The sequence below is a fragment of the Cyprinus carpio genome, chromosome B18 (assembly GCF_018340385.1).
Source record: "Cyprinus carpio isolate SPL01 chromosome B18, ASM1834038v1, whole genome shotgun sequence".
Lineage (NCBI taxonomy): Eukaryota > Metazoa > Chordata > Actinopteri > Cypriniformes > Cyprinidae > Cyprinus > Cyprinus carpio.
Window position 1 is genome coordinate 13,506,639 of NC_056614.1, and position 19,138 is coordinate 13,525,776.

The window sequence follows — 19,138 nt, forward strand, 5'->3', positions numbered from 1 at the left end:
TTCCGGGGTTCTATAATCTGTTCATTGTCTGTTTGATTGTCTTTACGTTTGATTTTTCCATACATTTCTGTTGCCATAGTTGCACATAAACTGACAGTCACCTACTGATAAGCTACTACTAAATATTGTAGAAACTTAATTTTCTGTAAAGTTGCTTTGCAACGATTTGTATCGTAAAATGCACTATACAAATAAACTTGAATTAAATTGAATGCAGACATTTAATAGACTGGAGAGGCAGGGAGTGAATAATCTAAATATGCGAGGAAAATATTGAAAACAGGGACTGAAACTGCACCAACTCACCATTTACTTGATACAAAAACTTTAAAATGAAAATAAAACTATCATTTAGAAGAAATGTGTAAAATTGTCTTATTTGGGCCCTAAATTGCTAGAAGAAAAAAAATAATTTTATTGAGGTGGCCTACATTATGTTCTTACCACTGATCTATAAGCTCATTTAGCGCATATATATATATAATATATATATATAAGATATATGAGAATATATATAATATATATATATATATATACTATATATATATGTATGGTATACGCCAAGTATTAGTGATTCCAATTTCCTACCTTTTTTTTTTTTTTTTTTTTATCCAAACGTCTGTTTGTTCCAGTTTCAACATTCTGGAATGTCGTTTTAATGACATATATATGACTTATAAACAACACAGTCAAGACTGAGCGATAGCAGCTGTTGTGATAGTTGTGTCATTGGCTGTCTGTGGAGCATTGAAGGAGCGCGAATGACACTCTTGTAACGGTGGACTCGTGAACGCCACGTACTTCTAACAAGCTTACTTGTCAAGTTGCCATGGGAACCTTTGACAGACAGATTGCATGTTCAATGACAGAGCAACGCGAATAAAATCAAAAGCGGAAGCGCGATGGTTTCTCCAATCACCAGAGCGAGGGGCGTGGCTACACGACTCAGCAGGCGGGGTTTACGTTAAGGAACTGTGTTTAGCACACATCAGGTAAAACAAGTTGCAAATGAACTGTCAGAGCGATCATATCTGTGACGTTTGATCGAGGCGAAAACAGCAACATCGTGTTTATAAATACAACTCTCAGGGGATCTTTTAGGGTAGGTGTTCACTTGTTGCTCCTTATAATGTCAGCTGCTGTGCTCTGTTTTACTACTGATGATGCTTAAAGACACGAATGGTGGAGTAATATAGTTTTGTGTTTATAGAAAGAAAGAACTTAAGAAAATAAAGTCATTTAATATCTAATATGTTGTACATTGTCGATATGATTTCAGTCTGAACACATAAGTTGGATTTATTTACTCGTAATTATTGAAAATGCTGTCTTCCTGATTAACAGACAGGGATTGACAAAGTTTATCTTGCACATGCTAGTGACGTCACGATTTGGTTGGAAGAAGTTCCCTTTAAAAACAAATACCCATAATTTGTACTTTTATTTTAGTTTTTATTAAATTTTATTTAACTATATATTTAACTTTCTTTAGTGTATATTATATATATATATATATATATATATATATATATATATATATATATATATACACACACACCCTGTCTCTCTCTCTCTCTCTCTCTCTCTCTCTCTCTCTGTGTGTGTGTGTGTGTGTGTGTGTGTGTGTGTGTGTGTGTGTGTGTGTGTTTTTTATTTATTTCTCTCTCTCTGTGTGTGTGAGTGTGTACTTGATACCTGAAATTTTTAACATTGGTCCCCACAAGGGGAAAAAAAATAGTAAATGATGTTTATCTGAAAGTGTAACAATGCAAACAGGTTTTATGAAGAAGGTAGGTTTAGGGTTAGGGGATAAAAATATTGTTTGGTCAGTTATATTTTGATTCTAATATATATAATATCCAATAATAATAATAATATCTATAATTATATAATATTCATATAAAATGCTTATTATTAGTACGATTAAAACATATATAATAAATTACATATTTGTTAAGGAGATGACTATATAGTTCCAGATAAATTAAGATATAATTGTATTATAAAATAATATATAATTAATTAATAATATTACTTAGTAGATTATTTACACGTCTTCATATCTCAAACATGCTATCTCAGACATGCTATATCAGAAATGATAATGGTGATGTTCTTGTCCTCTCACAGATGTGGGGACCATCACACTTTTTCCTGATACTGTGTCTCTGGGCTTGTTTGGATGCACTGCCAGTTGCTGTGAATAAGACCAAAGTGAGCCCTCCAGTAGAGGAACTGGAGCCACCTAAAAGTGCCGTAAGTAATATATCTCTCTTTTGAAAAAAAAAAAAAAAAAAAAAAAAAAAAAAAAAAAAAAAAAAACTCTTTTTAACAACCTATGAAACCATGTCTTTATATTAATAGTGTTAAAATGGGTGTGACGCTTCTTTCTAATATGCAGTGTGAACACTTCCGACTGGTTTGGTAAGCAGGCATTACATATGTGATGCTTATAATAAGCTGTGCCATAAAAGGAAAAAGGAGTGTTCAGCTTACATAGACTAACGCTGATTGCTCAGTCATTTTGCAAATGTTCACATAGGTTAAAAAAAATATTAAGTCTCCCTAGTGTTTTTTCTAAATCTAATTTAAATTCATTTAGGACACTGGATTGCACTATGATCGATATCTCAGAGAGGTTATTGATTTCCTGGAAAAGGACCCACATTTCAGAGAGAAACTTCATAACACAGACATGGAAGACATCAAGGTAATGCACCACTTTGTTTCCCAATTCTACTTTGCAGACTGGCTTAATCAGATTTTCTAAACACCCCACTGCTTACCTTTCATTCTCTGTGTGGTGAAAACAGCAAGGGAAGCTGGCTAAAGAGTTGGACTTTGTCAGCCATCATGTGCGAACTAAACTTGATGAGCTAAAGAGGCAAGAAGTAAACAGACTGCGCACCCTAATCAAACTCAAACAAGACGCGAATGGAGAAAAAGGTATCGCAGGCAGCACTTTACTTTTGTTATTGTTTGTGGCTCATATTTGCACTAGAGCATATTGTAAAATGTCCTCAACTATCTTTGTTTCATTTATGGTCGCCAGAGTACAGATTTGACAGGATATAGAATGTTTTATCTGAAAGTGCCATTTATCAAACTCCCCATATCACAGTTTACTTTCTAAACCTGTAACTCTGGCCTGCTGCAAAGACAAGAAACGTGTATGAAAAATGATATGCTCTTCATTTCCCTAAAGGTATGACAGTGGACCACCAGGCACTTCTGAAACAGTTTGAACATCTGAATAACATGAATCCACATACATTCGAAGTGGAAGATTTAGATCGCCTCATTAAATCGGTAGGCTCCATATCTGACTTCCTGTTGGTTTTATTCTACATTTACATTTACATTTACATTTAATCATTTAGCAGACGCTTTTATCCAAAGTGACTTACAAATGAGAACAGTAGAAACAATCAACGGGAGAACAACAACGGTATACAAGTGCTATGACAAGTCTCAGTTAGTCTAGTACAGAACACGTAGCCAGGGTGTTTTTTTGTTTTTTTTTGGAATATGATAGACAAGAAAAAGAAAAAGGTAAGTGCTAGTATTAGTTGGTTAAGTGCAGGCGAAAAAGATGGGTCTTTAGATGTTTTTTGAAAATGAGTAAAGACTCAGCTGTTCGAATTGAGATCGGGAGGTCATTCCACCAGCTGGGAGCAGTCCAGGAAAAAGTCCGTGAGAGTGATTTTGAACCTCTTTGGGATGGCACCACAAGGCGTCGTTCACTTGCAGAGCGCAAACTTCTGGAAGGTGCATAAGACTGAACTAGTGAGTTTAGGTAAGTTGGTGCCGTGCCAGTGGTCGTTTTGTAGGCAAGCATCAGTACCTTGAATTTGATGCGGCTACTGGTAGCCAGTGTAACCTGATGAGGAGAGGAGTCACATGAGCTGTTTTTGGCTCATTGAAGACAACCCTTGCTGCTGCATTCTGGATCAGTTGTAGAGGCTTGATAGTACATGCAGGAAGGCCCGCCAGGAGAGCATTGCAATAGTCCAGTCTGGAGAGAACAAGAGCTTGGACAAGAGGTTGGGTGGCTTGCTCTGACAGGAAGGGTCTAATCTTCCTAATGTTGTATAAGGCAAATCTGCAGGACCGGGTCGTTGTAGCAATATGGTCTGTGAAGCTTAACTGATGATCCATCACAGCTCCTAGGTTTCTGGCTGTCCTGGAAGGAGTTATGGTTGACGAACCCAGCTGTATAGAGAGGTTGTGATGAAACGATGGGTTAGCTGGAACCACCAGCAGTTCAGTCTTAGTAAGGTTGAGCTGAAGGTGATGGTCCTTCATCCAGCTAGAAATGTCACTCAGACAGGCTGAAATGCGAGCAACTACAGTCGGGTCATCTGGTTGGAATGAGAAGTAGAGTTGAGTGTCATCAGCGTAGCAGTGATAGGAAAAGCCATGCTTCTGAATGACAGATCCTAATGACGTCATGTAGATGGAGAAGAGAAGCGGCCCAAGTACTGAGCCTTGAGGAACCCCAGTAGCAAGTTGTTGTGACTTAGAAACTTCACCCCTCCAAGACACCATGAAGGATCTATCAGAAAGGTAGGAGTTAAGCCACTGGAGTGCGGTTCCAGAGATGCCCATCTTTCTGAGGGTGGACAGGAGAATCTGGTGATTAACGGTGTCAAAAGCAGCAGACAGGTCCAGCAAAATGAGTACTGAGGATTTTGAAGCTGCTCTTGGCACTCGCAGGGCTTCAGTAACCGAGATCAGGGCAGTCTCAGTTGAGTGGCCACTTTTGAAGCCAGACTGGTTGCTGTCCAGAAGGTTGTTCTGTACAAGAAACATAGAGAGCTGGTTGAACACAGCTCGTTCGAGTGTCTTTGCAATGAATGGAAGAAGGGATACCGGTCTGTAGTTTTCTAGAAGTGCTGGATTTAGAGATGGTTTCATTCAGCAGTGGGCTTACCCGAGCTTGCTTAAATGCTGAGGGAAATGTTCCAGAGTGAAGAGAGGAGTTGATAATGTGAGTAAGTGAAGGTATGACTAAAGAAGAAATCGCTTGAAGGAGGTGAGTGGGGATCGGATCCAGTGGGCAAGTAGTAGGATTACTGGACAGGATAAGTTTGGAAACGTCCGTCTCTGAGAGAGGGAGAGAAGGAGGAGAAAGAGTGAGCATTAGTCGTTGTGAAGTTATCCTCAGTCTGCGGTGTGGAGAATTGGTCACTGATGGTTCTTGTCTTATTTGTGAAGAAAACTGCAAAGTCGTCAGCTGTAAGAGTCGATGGAGGAGGAGTAGGAGGCGGATTAAGAAGAGAAGAGAAGGTTTTGAAGAGTGTCCGAGCGTCACAACAGTTGTTAATCTTGTCGTGGTAATATGATGTTTTAGCAGTGAAGACGTTTGCAGAGAAGGAAGAGAGGAGAGACTGATACACACTGAGGTTGGTAGAGTTTCTTGATTTAAGCCATTTCCTCTCTGCAGCCCTGAGTTTAGAGCGATGTTTCACGGAGTACATCGGACAGCCAGGGGGCAGGTGGGGGTGGTGCGTGCTGGTCTAGACGACAGTGGGCAAAAGTTGTCCAAGCAAGAGGTCAGAGTGGAACAAAGAGTGTCCGTAGCACTGTTCGTGTCCAGAGCTGAAAACTGTGAGAGTGAAGGAAGTGAGGATGCAACCACAGAGGATAGGCGAGATGGGAGAGAGTGAGCGTAGGTTCCGTCGAAAAGGTGACCCGCGTTGGAGCGTGTGCCGCTTCAGGAGTAAGTGCTAGGTTAGCAGTAATGAGGAAGTGGTCTGAGGTGTGCAGTGGAGTAACTAAAGTGTTGTCCACTGAGCAACACAGCGCGTGTAGATGAGGTCCAGTTGGTTGCCCGATTTGTGAGTCGCTGTAGTAGAGACTCGCTTGAGATCAAATGAGGCGAGCAGAGTGTTGAAGTCAGCAGCCTTGGGGTTTATCTAGGTGGATGTTGAAGTCACCAAGCAGTACCAGAGGAGTACCATCTTCAGTATAGTTTGATAGCAGCACGTCCAACTCCTCCAAGAAGTTTCCCAATTGACCTGGGGGACGATAAATGACCACAAAGTGGATTTTAACAGGGTGGGTTACAGTTTCAGCATGTGATTCAAATGAACCGTTACCTGTAGATGGTGGTTGAAGATCAAATTTCCAATCTTTTGATATAAGGAGACCAGTACCTCCACCCTTCCCAGTCGTACGAGGGGTGTGGGAACAAGTGAAATTAGCGGAGAGGGCTGCGAGAGTGGCAGTGTCCTCAGGTTTGATCCAGGTCTCAGTCAGTGCCATGAGGCTGAGACCGGAATGAGTAGCAATAGAAGAAATGAAGTCTGCTTTGCTAACAGCGGACTGGCAGTTCCAGAGACCAACTGGAATAGAGAGCGTTGTAGTAGAGGTCAGAGGGACAGGCCTTAGATTTGTCGGGCAGGCCTTCCTTCGACGTACATGGCGTGCTCTCCGAGTGTTGGTAGTGATAGTAGAGATCTGAAAGCACATAGTGAGTACAAGTGACCAAAATAAGTATTTGAGGATGAGCTGTACAAAAATTGAAGGGGAGAAAAAGCAATACTCAAGTGCCCTGTCGGTGTCCTTTGCTCGGTGGAGTCGCGCAGGTAGAGTCGATGGTCTTTACACTCGTCGGTCTTCACACGAGGAGGCTTCACACGTGGGCTCCCGCGACCGCTGCCGCGGTGACACCTACCACTTATATATTTGCCTGATTACCTGTGATTGAAGTCAGCTAGTCACGCCTCCCTATTTAGCAAACCGAAACTGTCCAGTCCCGCGAGCAAACGCAACACCAAACGCCACTTCACACGTATTTACCAAGCGGGTAACGCCAGGGTAAGACACACAGTAATTAAAGCAACGTTTCCCTAGCAACAATGATCACGCAGTAGTCTAATGAGAAAACGAGGCAAAAACACTTCCAAACTGCTGTCCTTATCTGTCGCTCGACTGTTTCTTCTACACTCACAGTTTTCAGATCTACAGTATATAATGATCTATTGGTCTACACACATTTACATTTTCCTCTCTTTTTGTTTCCTTATTTTGTCAAATTGAGGCCACTAATGACCTGGATAACTTCGACAAGGAAAGACATGAAGACTTCAAGAAGTACGAGATGGCGAAGGAACACGATCGGAAGGAACATCTTAAAACACTGGATGAGGATGCGCGCAAAAAAGAGGAGGAACACTTTGAAGAGCTGAAGAAGAAACATGCAGACCATCCCAAAATCATTAATCATGTTAGCTAAAGATACATTTCTTGAACTATTTTAAAAATCAAAACTTCTCCAATCATTTCGTTTGTGTAAACCCCCCCGCCCATTTCTCCAATCGACTGCAAGCTCACATTCAGATCTGTCTCCATCCAGTCGACAAGCAATGCATAGATTTGGTCTGTATGTGTGTAAATAGGGCAGTCAAGACCAATTGAAAGAGGTCTGGGAGGAAGCTGACGGTTTGGATCCCAACGATTTTGACCCGAAGACATTCTTCAAGCTACATGGTGAGATCATTGAGCCGCTCTGTTCTGAGCACTCAGATTATATCACAGCACGACTGTGACATCTGTTTGCTTTTACAGACACCAATGGAGATGGCTACTTTGATGAGCAAGAGCTCGAGGCACTGTTTACCAAAGAGGTTCCCCTTAATAACCTTTCCATTCAGAGCTATTCATAATAGAGTACTTTGAGGATTTTTATGGGGTGCTAAATCTGCTGCATGTTTTTTTTTTTTTTTTTTTTTTTTTTTATGTGTCCACCATGTCCGTGTTTCCACATTTTGTATGGTACAGTTGATGAAGGCCCGTTCAAGCTCGCGATCCAAGCTTTTTTAAGTTCACTAGAGAAAGTCTATGATCCCACACATGAAGAGGATGACATGATGGAAATGGAGGAGGAGAGACTTCGCATGAGAGAACATGTGATGAATGAGGTGGGAGCATCATAGCAGGGGACTGAATTCTTCTTTGTGCTAATAATATTTCAAAGATGGTTCACTAGTAATCATTTTTTTGTTTTTTCCATAGGTCGACACTAACAAAGACAGGCTCGTTTCACTAGATGAATTTATTACGGCCACAAATAGAAAAGAATTTCTAGAGCCAGATGGATGGGAGGTAATGTTTTTTAAGTATTTAAATGTATAATGTCTGCTGAAAATTCAGCTTTACCATCACAGGAATAAATTACATTATATTATTGTTATTATATTATTATTTCACACTATTACTGTTTTAACTGTAGTTTTGACCAAATAAATACAGAATTGGTAAGCATAAGAGACTTCTTTCCGAAACACTAAAAAATACTTACAGACCCCAGACTTTTAAACAGTAGTGTAAATTTCATAAAATTGCTTTCTTTATGTAAAAAAAATGTCCTTTGCCTGCTTCCTCTCAAGACTCTGAAACAGAATCCAATCTACACTGAAGAAGAGTTGAGAGAGTTTGAGGAGCATCTGGCTCGAGAGGAGCAAGACCTGAACCTGAAGACGAATGACCTGATGAAACAATGGGAGGAGCTGGAGAGACAACAGGAACAAAAACTTAACGCCCAGAAAATGGAGCTACAGCGGTTAGGAGTAGGAGAGTGAGAGATTAAGAGAAAACAAATAAATAAATAAAAAAACTAGATGGGCCTAATTTTGGAGCCAGATACTGAGTGGAGAGATAAACAGGTTCCCACAGTCCTGGAAAACCTCCAAACATGAACAAATTTCATAAGTGTCAATTTGCAGACCTGGACAAAGTCATGGAAATGAATAAGATCCTAAAAGGTCACGGAAATGTCATGGATATTTCTTTTGTTTTTTATATATAATATATATATATATATATATATATATAATACTATATATATATATATATATATATAATATATAATTATGTATATGTATATGTGTATATTAGTATCACTATATTATTATGTGTCAATATAGCTATATATTATATATGTAGTATGTATATATATATATATATAGATATTATAGTATATATATGTATGTAGTATATATATATATATATATTATATATATAGATATATATATATATATGTATATATATTATATATATATATATTATAAGTATATATGTATATATGTATATATATGTATATATTTATAATATATATCATATATAGTTTATAATATATGTATATATATATACTGTATATGTTTATAAATATATATATGTGTGTGTGTGTGTGTGTGTGTGTGTGCGTGTGTGTATGTATATTTGTATGTATATTATATATGTAAATACTAGAAAAAAAAGTAATATTGTGAAATAAAATAAAGTTGATCTATTTTAATATACATTAAAATCCAATTTCTTCCTGTGATGCAAAGCTGAAATATCAGCATCATCACTCCAGTCTTCAGTGTCACAATGATCCTTCAGGGATAAAATCATTCTAATATGCTGATTTATTATTAGTGATGGAAACTGTTGTGCTGCTTATATTGTTTTTGGAACCTGTGATACTTTTTTTTTCAGGATTCTTTGATGAAATAAAAGTTTAAAATAGAAGTCATTTTCTGACCACTATACACTACCGTATAAAAGTTTAGGGTCAGTAAATTTTTATTCTTTCTTTTTTTGAAAGAAATTAAAAACCTGGTTTATTCAGGAAGGATGTTAAATTGAGTTAAGAAGTGATAGCAAAAATTTATATTGTTAGAAAAGATTTCTATTTTGAATGAATGCTGTTCTTTTTAACTTTTTATTCATCAACGAATCCTGAAAAAAATATCAGTTTCCAAAAAAATATTTGAAAGCAACTGTTGATAATTTTAATAATAAATGAGCATATTAGAATGATTTCTTAAGGATCATGTGACACTTTATACTGGAGTAATTGCTGATGGAAATTCACCCTTTGCATCAAGAAATAAATTATATTTTAAAGGATATTAAAATAGAAACCATTATTATATTGCAAATAAACATTTTGCAAGATTTTTTTTTTTTTTTTGATCAAATAAATGCAGCCTTGATGAGCATAAGAGACTTCTTTAAAAAACATTACAAGTCTTACTGATCCCAAACTTTTGACCGGTAGTGTATGTTTGATTTATTTTCACTTTAAGTCCACTCTTTATTGAAATCTTTACCAAGTCATCAAAAATGACTAGAAAAGTTATGGAAATTAATCTGTCAGAAAATATAACAACCACTAAGAGATTTCATCTGTTTTCATCTGACATGAGTTCATGGGTAAATCTCATAAAACCTGTCAAGAACATGTCCATATTGTATTTTTACCCCAAATTGTATTTTAAAAAGTATAATGGTTTCATTGGTTTTAAAAGAATTCGTCTTTTAAAAAACTCAAACATTTACATTTTGTTGTTTTTATTATATGTATATGTATATGTATATATATAAAAATCTAACTGAGACTTGTTATAACACTTGCATATTAGTGCTCTTTTGTTGTTTTGATTGCTTCTATTTTCCTCATTTGTAAGTCACTTTGGATAAAAGCGTCTGCTAAAATGACTAAATGTAAATGTAATATTACCAACGCCCCACACTTTTAAAAACGAGTGTGCTGTATATGATTGAGTTTTGGTTGACTGCTTTTATCTTATGCTGATTTTGTTGTCACTAAAATATTCCCTTTTTAAAACATAATGGAAATGTCTGAAGCTATTTTCTCTCATCTCAACACTTTCTAACATACTAATTTTCTCTTTTAGGCAGTAGAGCACATGGAGCGGTCGAAAACAGAGCCTCCAGTGCAGTCCAAAGGTCAGTGTGTAATTGTTTTACATTTTTCTGGTCAAAGCCATTTTGCCCTGTCATATGGAACAAAATATTGAGTTTCTATTATCATATTTTCTTGTTTTTTACGAATGCAGTACCTTCTGCTGTGGAAATACTACCTGGGGACAGTCAGGCTGTGTCACAAGGTCACCAGCAAGACCTCCCCACACATTCTTAGCAGCTCAAGCTCTTCTCAGTGTCTGTAATGCATTTATCCGTTGTATGTAGTGTCAAATATTTCCATCCTCACACACAAAATGACCATTAACTGTCTCTTAGCAAATACCTCGGCTTTCCTTGAAATAATTAAACAAATCACTTGTGTTGGTATTATCAAAAACAAAACAATATTGAGTTATGATATCCTAAAACAGCCTGCTGACTCTAACCATTAGGCCACGACTTCCCCACAAGTAGTTAGTATGTAATTAGTTAAAAGTGCAGATAGTGAGGAAAGGGACTGTACTTGAAACTTGTGTTTAGAGAAATTGACTGTACATTTATTGTTATTGTGTCTTTTTGTTCTTTCATGTCTGTCTTTGCACAAACATGACCAAACCTCATAGGATAGCTCTCTATTCACATTTAGCCATTTGATATTATACCTGGGCAACAAATAGATCATGTCATGTCACATGCCTCACAATTCAGCATTCTTTTTTTTTTTAAACATATTTTTATTGAAAACATACATGGAGAAGAAGATAACATGAAAATATAATTCGAGCATTCTTATTTATGTCACTTTCAACGGAAAAGGAAATAAATGTGTATAAAATAAAGGTGTAAAGAATAAAAGATACACAGGATAACAATAATGATACCATTCCTGTAATAAGTAAATGGTGTTTTATTTTAATTGTATTTTTTTGTCACTTTCATGCTACAACATTACAAAACAATGCTAATCTGGCCTATATTTAATTCAACGCATAGTATTTTTTATGGAGGGGGTTAATTCTAGATTGATTTAAATCCTAGATCTGATTTCAAAAGAATGAAAATTTTAAAGAATTACTACTGCAACACCAGTTAATTATTTCAAGCTGTTTCATTTTAATTCATTGTGGTTTCATGGTTTTCAACCAGTGTTCTACTGTAAACTATGTATAAATTTACAAAATATATAGAAATCAAGTTAAGAGTAAAATAGGTATGGAATGTTTTGGTTGTTGTTGTTTTTTTTATGGCTTGTTGTGTATCCTTTGTGATTTCTTTCCAGGAGTAAATGGACTGTGGCTTTACGTCTCTCTACAATGTATTAAATTGTGTCAGCTTCACCAGTTTTATGTTAAGCTCTGATGATTATACTATTATTAGTTGTTTGTTTTTTAAACATGCAACATCATAAAACTTTCACTTAAACCCAGAATCTAATTTTTGCCGTAAGACTCTTTGAACCTTGACAGAAGGTAATCAACTGACTTAACAGGAGGATATTTATCTGATCCATCGCAGCATGATATGACGGCCTCATCATCAGGTTGTACAAAAAAGACCAAAGACTGACGTGTGCTGGAGTCACCTGCAGGGGGCAGCAAAACCCTATGAACCTGAGGGTCTCAGAACAACAGGAAAAGAATTAAATGAGCATTGCCTGCACTGCAACTAATTAAATGAAGCATTAGTAAAGAAACCTTACAGGCAGACACATAGATATCACTGGTCCACCTTTGCATCAGGTCTGCTATGTTAATCAGAACTGTTCCAGGAATGCTGGGGGCTGAAATGAACTCTCCAGCCCGGTTCAGAACCTGAAGGAGAACACAAGCAGTGACATGCAGGACCAAAAAAATACTAGCTAAATGAGAAAGGGTCATGTTGAATCTTTTCTCCTCTTGCCCTATGTTGGTACTCACCTGCAGTCCACCCTCATGAAGCTTTGGAAGACCAAAGTGATACTACCATAATCAGAGTGTTCACCACAGCGCAGCTGATTTTCCTTCACACATGTGCTGTTCACTGGAGGGTAGTACAGAGTCCGTAGAGTCGTTCCATTCACATCACCTTAAAACAACCCACATCATTAAGGTCTTGCAGATCTCACAGCCATTGACTCACTGGGAGCAAGAAGTGCTTATAATTTTACTTACTTCCAATATGCTTGTGTGCGCTGAGAAAGACCTCTGCTTCCAGGTTCAAACCAAGAGCCATCACTCGGAGCACTCTGAGAGAAAGTTCCTTACAGCGCAGGTAAAAAATGATACGGTGGACATCTGCGAAAATCATTCAACTCCTTACTGAAGGCCAACTTTCTGAACACAATGAGAGTGGAGTGATGTAAAGTTTGGGACATTCCATATACATTCCATTTATGTATATCTGAATGCGTAATCTATATATATATATATATATATATATGATAGATATATATATATATATATATATATACAGTTGTGTGAAAAAGAAAGCAGACCCTTTTTAATTCCATGGTTTTCAATATCAGGACATAATCAAAAAAAAAAAAAAAGAATCATCTGCGTCCTTGGCAGGTCTTAAATTTTGGGTGGAGAAAACCTCAAGATGAACAATAAACCCGTGATGTATAACATTTATTTAGCATAAAAAAGCCAATATGGAAGAGCCAAGGACACCCTATGATTCAATTGTTTGTATATCCACTTTTAGCAGCAATAATTTGAAGTAATGGATTTCTGTATGGCTTTATCAGTCTCTCACATCGTTCTGGAGGAATTTTGGCCCATTTTTTTTACAGCATTGCTCCAGTTTATTGAGGTTTGTGGGTACTTTGTTTTTTAGGCACCAGCTCTCGCCACAGCATTTCAATCAGGGATGAGGCCCCCACACACACAACATTATATTCGAGTCACAAAGATTGATTTTAGACAAATAAATTGAAACAGCTACCCACTGAACGTAGTGGAGGGCATGCAGGGCACACTGCTTTTATATCAGCCTCATGGTTAAACAGAAAATAGCCTATTGATAAGTGCCTAACGTCAGGGGTGCGGTAGGTAACGGAGGGGCCCGCCCATGATGAAAAGGACCCCCACCCCCAGTTTACTACTACATTATAATATTTGTTAAATCATTATTCTTTTAATCTATTTTAAACACAACTAGAGAACTATTTAAACATACTCAAATAACGATAAATAAATACAATGTGTTTTTGCATAATTCTTGAAGCTCGTTTGACCTGATCAGCAGTGTGAGCCAATTCAAATTCATGATCACACTCGCGGCACGTTTCTCACCGGTTTGAGCTCAGTCCTGTTTTCATGCGTGGTTTGTTCAAAGTTTTAAGACTAAAGTCTTGGGTGCGGTGTCTCAAAAGAATTTAAACCAGGGTTTTGCCAGTCGTCCTCGACTATGTATTTATTTATTTTACTTATTTAATATCAATTTTTTGTGTCGGACACCCTGGCGGAATTACCGGCACCGTGTTTCCTCATTTATAGGCCTTATATTTTAAATTAACGAATTAACAATACGAAAAGAAAATCACAAACCATTACATTTTCCTGAAATACAATAATTTTATACACTTTAGTTATATCGACTTGTAATTTTTTAATTAACATAGTTCTGTTTACATCCCTTCTTAGTAGCACAATTAGCGCATTTAAAGGCTTTAAGTTACCATTATTTATTACAATTAATCGTAGCTACAATTAAGTGACCCCATAATTTTCATAGCTTGTCACCGATAACCTGACCTGCGCTGCGGGATAAAGATTAGGCTAGATTATTGAAATGTTCTTTAAAAAGAGTCTTTCAAAACAGGTTTAGTAGCCAATTAATTATAGGCCGTTTTAAAGACTTTTTAAAAAAGATACAACGAAAAGAAAAAAAACGGTTTATCACGAATAGCCTAATGTTTTGTTTTTTCTCTGTATATTTCTTTTTTATTATTAGTTTTTTTTCTCACTAGCCCTATGTTCGGGTCCACAAGAGAAATATTAAGGGAGTAGATTAAACATGTTAGCAATAGTTTTCAAGATAAAGATAAATTAGATCATATTAATAATATAAAAAAAAAAAAAAAAAAAAAACATTTTAGAAGAGAACGCAACAGCACGGTTGTTTGAACCAATGAGCATTAAAAGCCGTTTCGACAGTAAATCATTTCCCTCGTCTTTTGGTCAGCTCCAGCGGTGGAAGAGACTGTGCTGGACTGCACAGCTACGCGCCGATTTTGCATACTTCTCGCCTAAACACGTCCAACGTGTCTCAGAGCATGCGACTGCTCTCCGACTCATTCTAAAAACGACATGCATCTTGTGGTGATCAACATGATCTGTCCAGTGGTTCTATGCGAAAATTTGCTCAACTCAAACGAGCTGTTATTGTCCCGATTTGCAGTGAGACAGGTCCCTACCAGTACCCGGATTCGTGTGGGCTGACTCACAGGCTCGGAAGCTAGGGAGCTGGATAAGAGATGCAGTCCAAGCTTGAGAATGCAAGTTCGCAGCCAAACCCCTTTCTCGTAAGTGCAGAACTGCAGACGAAGCGGTTATTTCTAAATAAGCAGTAGAGCAAAAACGGGGGGGAAGGTGAGCAGCAAAATATATTGATACTTTTGGTTAACCGCACTACAGAAATGAGAATGTAGTATTTATTTTATTTTATTAGGCCTAGCTGTAATACATATCCGTTCCAGAATTACATCACTGAGGGTGCTTCTAAGTGTACTGAAGGTAACATTAGCCCTCAGTCAATGTGACATTTTATTTTTTATCTTACGTGCTCAATGATTCCGAAGTCCACGCTTTCTTTTGATAGAAAATCGGTGCGCTTTCAAACACTCCCTATTGAAGGGTTGTTTTCCGAACCTAATGCTTCAAAGGGCTCCCTTCGGAAATGGAAGAGATTTCTTTTCACTTTAGATTTTTTTTCATTCACTTAGAGCAGTGGGTTTCAAACCGGGTCCTGCAAGCAATAATCATCACTGCACATTTTCTGTGTCTCCCTTATCTATCACACCTGAATGAAATGTTTAATCAGATATAGGGAGAAATGTTTAATGGGGGAGATTTTGCATTCATTTAGAGCTTGTGCCTGCAGAAAAGGTAAAAACAGGTTGTCAGTGGTATGAAAACTGCTGTCAAATTGCCAACATAAAATAAAAACGCCACAAAGATCAAACACAATCTCAAACACCCATAATATCGCTGACAGACAAACATTAAATGTCTACTTTCTATAATGACACTAAACATTATATTTAACTATATTTGTGATTTTTTTTTTTTTTTTTTTACTAGAAACACTGAAAAATTGTCTTGCCTTTACATGTCATCTATATTAATGGTCTGTTAATATGAACTAAACAAAGACACCAAATAATTCTAAAAGCATTGAATAAGCATTGCAGTTTACATTTTAACATTAATTAATGCATTCATTAAAAATTGAACGTTGGATATGGTTAATGTTAGTACCATGAGCTAAACACGAACTAATAACCAAACTAGGGGGGGTTAACGTTTTATTTTATTATTAACTCAACAAAGATTGTTTGCTCATTGTTAATGTTTGTTAATGTATAAACTAACGTTGTGTTGTAAAAGTGCTGTACCTAAGACAACAGGCATTCATGTTCAAAACATGCAGATGATATTATGTTCAATATTATCTTACAGTTAACGATGCAAAGGAAAGGGGGACATATAGATGTTTATGTTTTTATATATAGCTAGTTAGTTATTCGTGGAGATGAGTATCTAGCACAATGTTGAGTCGTTGGTGCTTTCTTTCAACAAAAGACGATATGTTTAGCCAATCCAAACAACCTGACTTGCTAAAACCAATTGCATGCTTAACCATAATATGGCTTGCTCAGAGAATTTCCAATATATTAAATTCCATCACCGAACGGGGTCACCGTGTAGAGGTTTTCACTTTGTAGATGGTCTGGATGTCACTTGCTAAGATTTTACAGTAGGTTGATACACAGTCATGTGGGATATCCAAACTGGACTGATAATTTGTTTTCACTAGGTTTTCAAATTACACTCCACAGATCGTTACTATTACCTGTCCCTTTAAAACCCTATTAAAAAGTAGGTAAATATAGAATTAATATATATACAGTGCTGCTAAAAAGTTTCGTGAACCCTTAAAATGCTTCTATATTTCATTCTGCATTTAATATGACCAAAACATCATCCAAGATTTTTGTCGACAAGGTCCTGAAGAGTAGACAAATGAGAACACCACAAGATCAAACAAATATATATGTAGATATGTAAATCTTTGCTATTCCAGTAATCTGGCTGGTGCGCCCATTTTTGCAGCAATAACCCATAATTTCTTGTAAACTGCTGCCATCAGGTCGCCCTGATGAAACATTCTTGTAGGCAGTTTTACGCACAATTCCTCAGTACAGAACCGCTATTCAAGGTCGATGTTGATGGGTTGTACTCCTACTACTAATCATGATTAATCGCCATCCAAAATAAAACGGTTTTGTTTTACATATATATATTGTGTTGGTTAAACTGGTGTTTTATTAAACAAAATGTATTAGTGTATAATATAAGGGATACACACATACCATGTATAGATTTAAGAAAAAATAATGTTTACATATTAAATCTATATATCTGTTATATAAAAAAATATAAATATATACATGCCAAATAAATTTTCTAAATATAGATGCATGTGTGTGTTGTTTTATAATAATATTAATTAATGTATACACAGACAAACACACAATATATTATGCTAACACAAAAACTTGTTTTTTGGATAGCGATTAATCGTTTTGACATCACTACTGCTTGCGTCAGCTTCTATCCAATGTTGGAATTAAGGTCTGGACTTTGACTTGGCCATCCATAAACAATTACTTTGTTCTCTTTAACCATTCATTGGTAAATCACAACTATGTACGCTTGGGGTTGTTGTATTGCTGCATGGACCCAGCTTCCTCTTTGAGGACTCAGTTCTTGCGACAAGGATGCTGACATGTCCTTTTAGAAGTTTCTGGGTATACCAATTCAGAATTCATTGATCCAATCAAAATGGCAAAAAAGCCACCATCCTGGCCCAGATGCAACGCGCAAAAACAGGGCCAAACCAGATACTACCACCACCATATTTTTTCGACACATATTGATAGGAGTATATCGATGAGTTTCTTTTCTCACAAACATAAACGGATACTCTCAATTGAAAACAAAACCAAAACAAAAAACAAAAGTTGAATTTTGGTGCTCCTCTGTCCAACAAATATCATTGTCCCATATACCACATGACCAAGCTAAGATGGACAGAAGAGACTCGTTTTGAGAGAGACGGTGGCTTTCTTGCTTGGCAAGCTCTGCATGCACAAACCATGGTGTGTTCCAGTGTTCTTAGGACTGTGCGACTCATGAACATTATCATCAGCGGTGTTGAGAAAGGCCTGGAGTTGCAAAAGACCCTGGGCGGTCTTTGCAAACTCTTTACATATCTCTGCTGTTGGAGGTGAGCTTGTTGGCGGACCATCACAATTTGGATACAGTCTGTCTGACTGTGGATTTTGGAGGTCCAAACTCTTTAGCAGCTCAGTGTTTGTAACGTTTTTGTTGGTATTTTCCAGTGTGCCTAGGTATGTAGCAACCTAGCACTACTCTTTTTCCTGAGGTCCTCAGAGATCACCTTTGTTTGTGTCCATGATTACAACTTTCCACAAATAGTGATCAGACTTATTACGATCCCTGTTCTTATATAAAAAACATGGCAGGGCAGGCGACACCTGATTTTCATTCCACTGACGTCTGTGAAAACACTCTCTGACGGAGGTGTGCTCTGTTAGTATAAACTCTTTAAATTGTAAAAAAAGTTACATCCTAGAAGATCAGATATTTTTGCAGTGCACAGCAGATATGTAACGACTGGATGATAATTTTTAACTCAATAAATAAAATGCCCAAGAAAATATTTTTTGTTGCATGTGTAATGATGGATGTTGGGTTATTTTGTCTACTTTTCAGGACTTGTGTGTTGGAAGAATTGGATGAGTGTTGTGGGTCATATTTATATGCAGAAAAAATAGTAAATTTGTAAAGGGTTCACAAACTTTCAAGCGCACTGATTTGAACACATTTTTTTTTTTCACAATGTGCAAATTGAGAATATGAGGAGAGGAGAAAAATGATATTTAAATAACTGATAGTGTTATATTTATTTTAACGCAAAATAAAAAAACTACACCAACCCACACGCCGGCCTTACAAGCAGGCCATCTCTTTTCAGTGACATATAAATGTAAAAAAGAAAAAATCACTATTTAATTTGATAAAGACATCAATGAGATCACACGGCTAAAAATATTTTAATTTTTATAAAAAATCGTTTGGGATCTCGTTAAGGACTCAATATCTTTGCAATGTTTGGTGTGTTACTAATTGAAATTGATAAACACTTT

At 36.8% G+C, this 19,138-nt stretch overlaps 1 protein-coding gene across 1 annotated transcript; it reads left to right on the top strand.

The window, feature by feature from the left end:
• Positions 1–938: 938 nt before the first annotated feature.
• On the top strand, positions 939–7,240 carry LOC122140353 (nucleobindin-2-like). Its single transcript, XM_042743611.1, has 6 exons — positions 939–1,102; positions 2,131–2,256; positions 2,603–2,710; positions 2,814–2,946; positions 3,206–3,309; positions 7,046–7,240. The coding sequence occupies exons 2-6, from the start codon at positions 2,131–2,133 to the stop codon at positions 7,238–7,240; spliced, it is 666 nt and encodes a 221-aa protein (XP_042599545.1). The 5' UTR covers positions 939–1,102.
• Positions 7,241–19,138: the final 11,898 nt, after the last annotated feature.

What these genes read in the sequence shown, in the direction of transcription:
- LOC122140353 (XM_042743611.1), top strand. Translation starts at nt 2,131, where the DNA reads ATGTGGGGACCATCACACTTTTTCCTGATACTGTGTCTCTGGGCTTGT. An exon ending in TGGAGCCACCTAAAAGTGCC is followed by an intron (nt 2,257 to 2,602) that starts GTAAGTAATATA and finishes AAATTCATTTAG; the next exon opens with GACACTGGATTGCACTATGA. An exon ending in AGACGCGAATGGAGAAAAAG is followed by an intron (nt 2,947 to 3,205) that starts GTATCGCAGGCA and finishes ATTTCCCTAAAG; the next exon opens with GTATGACAGTGGACCACCAG.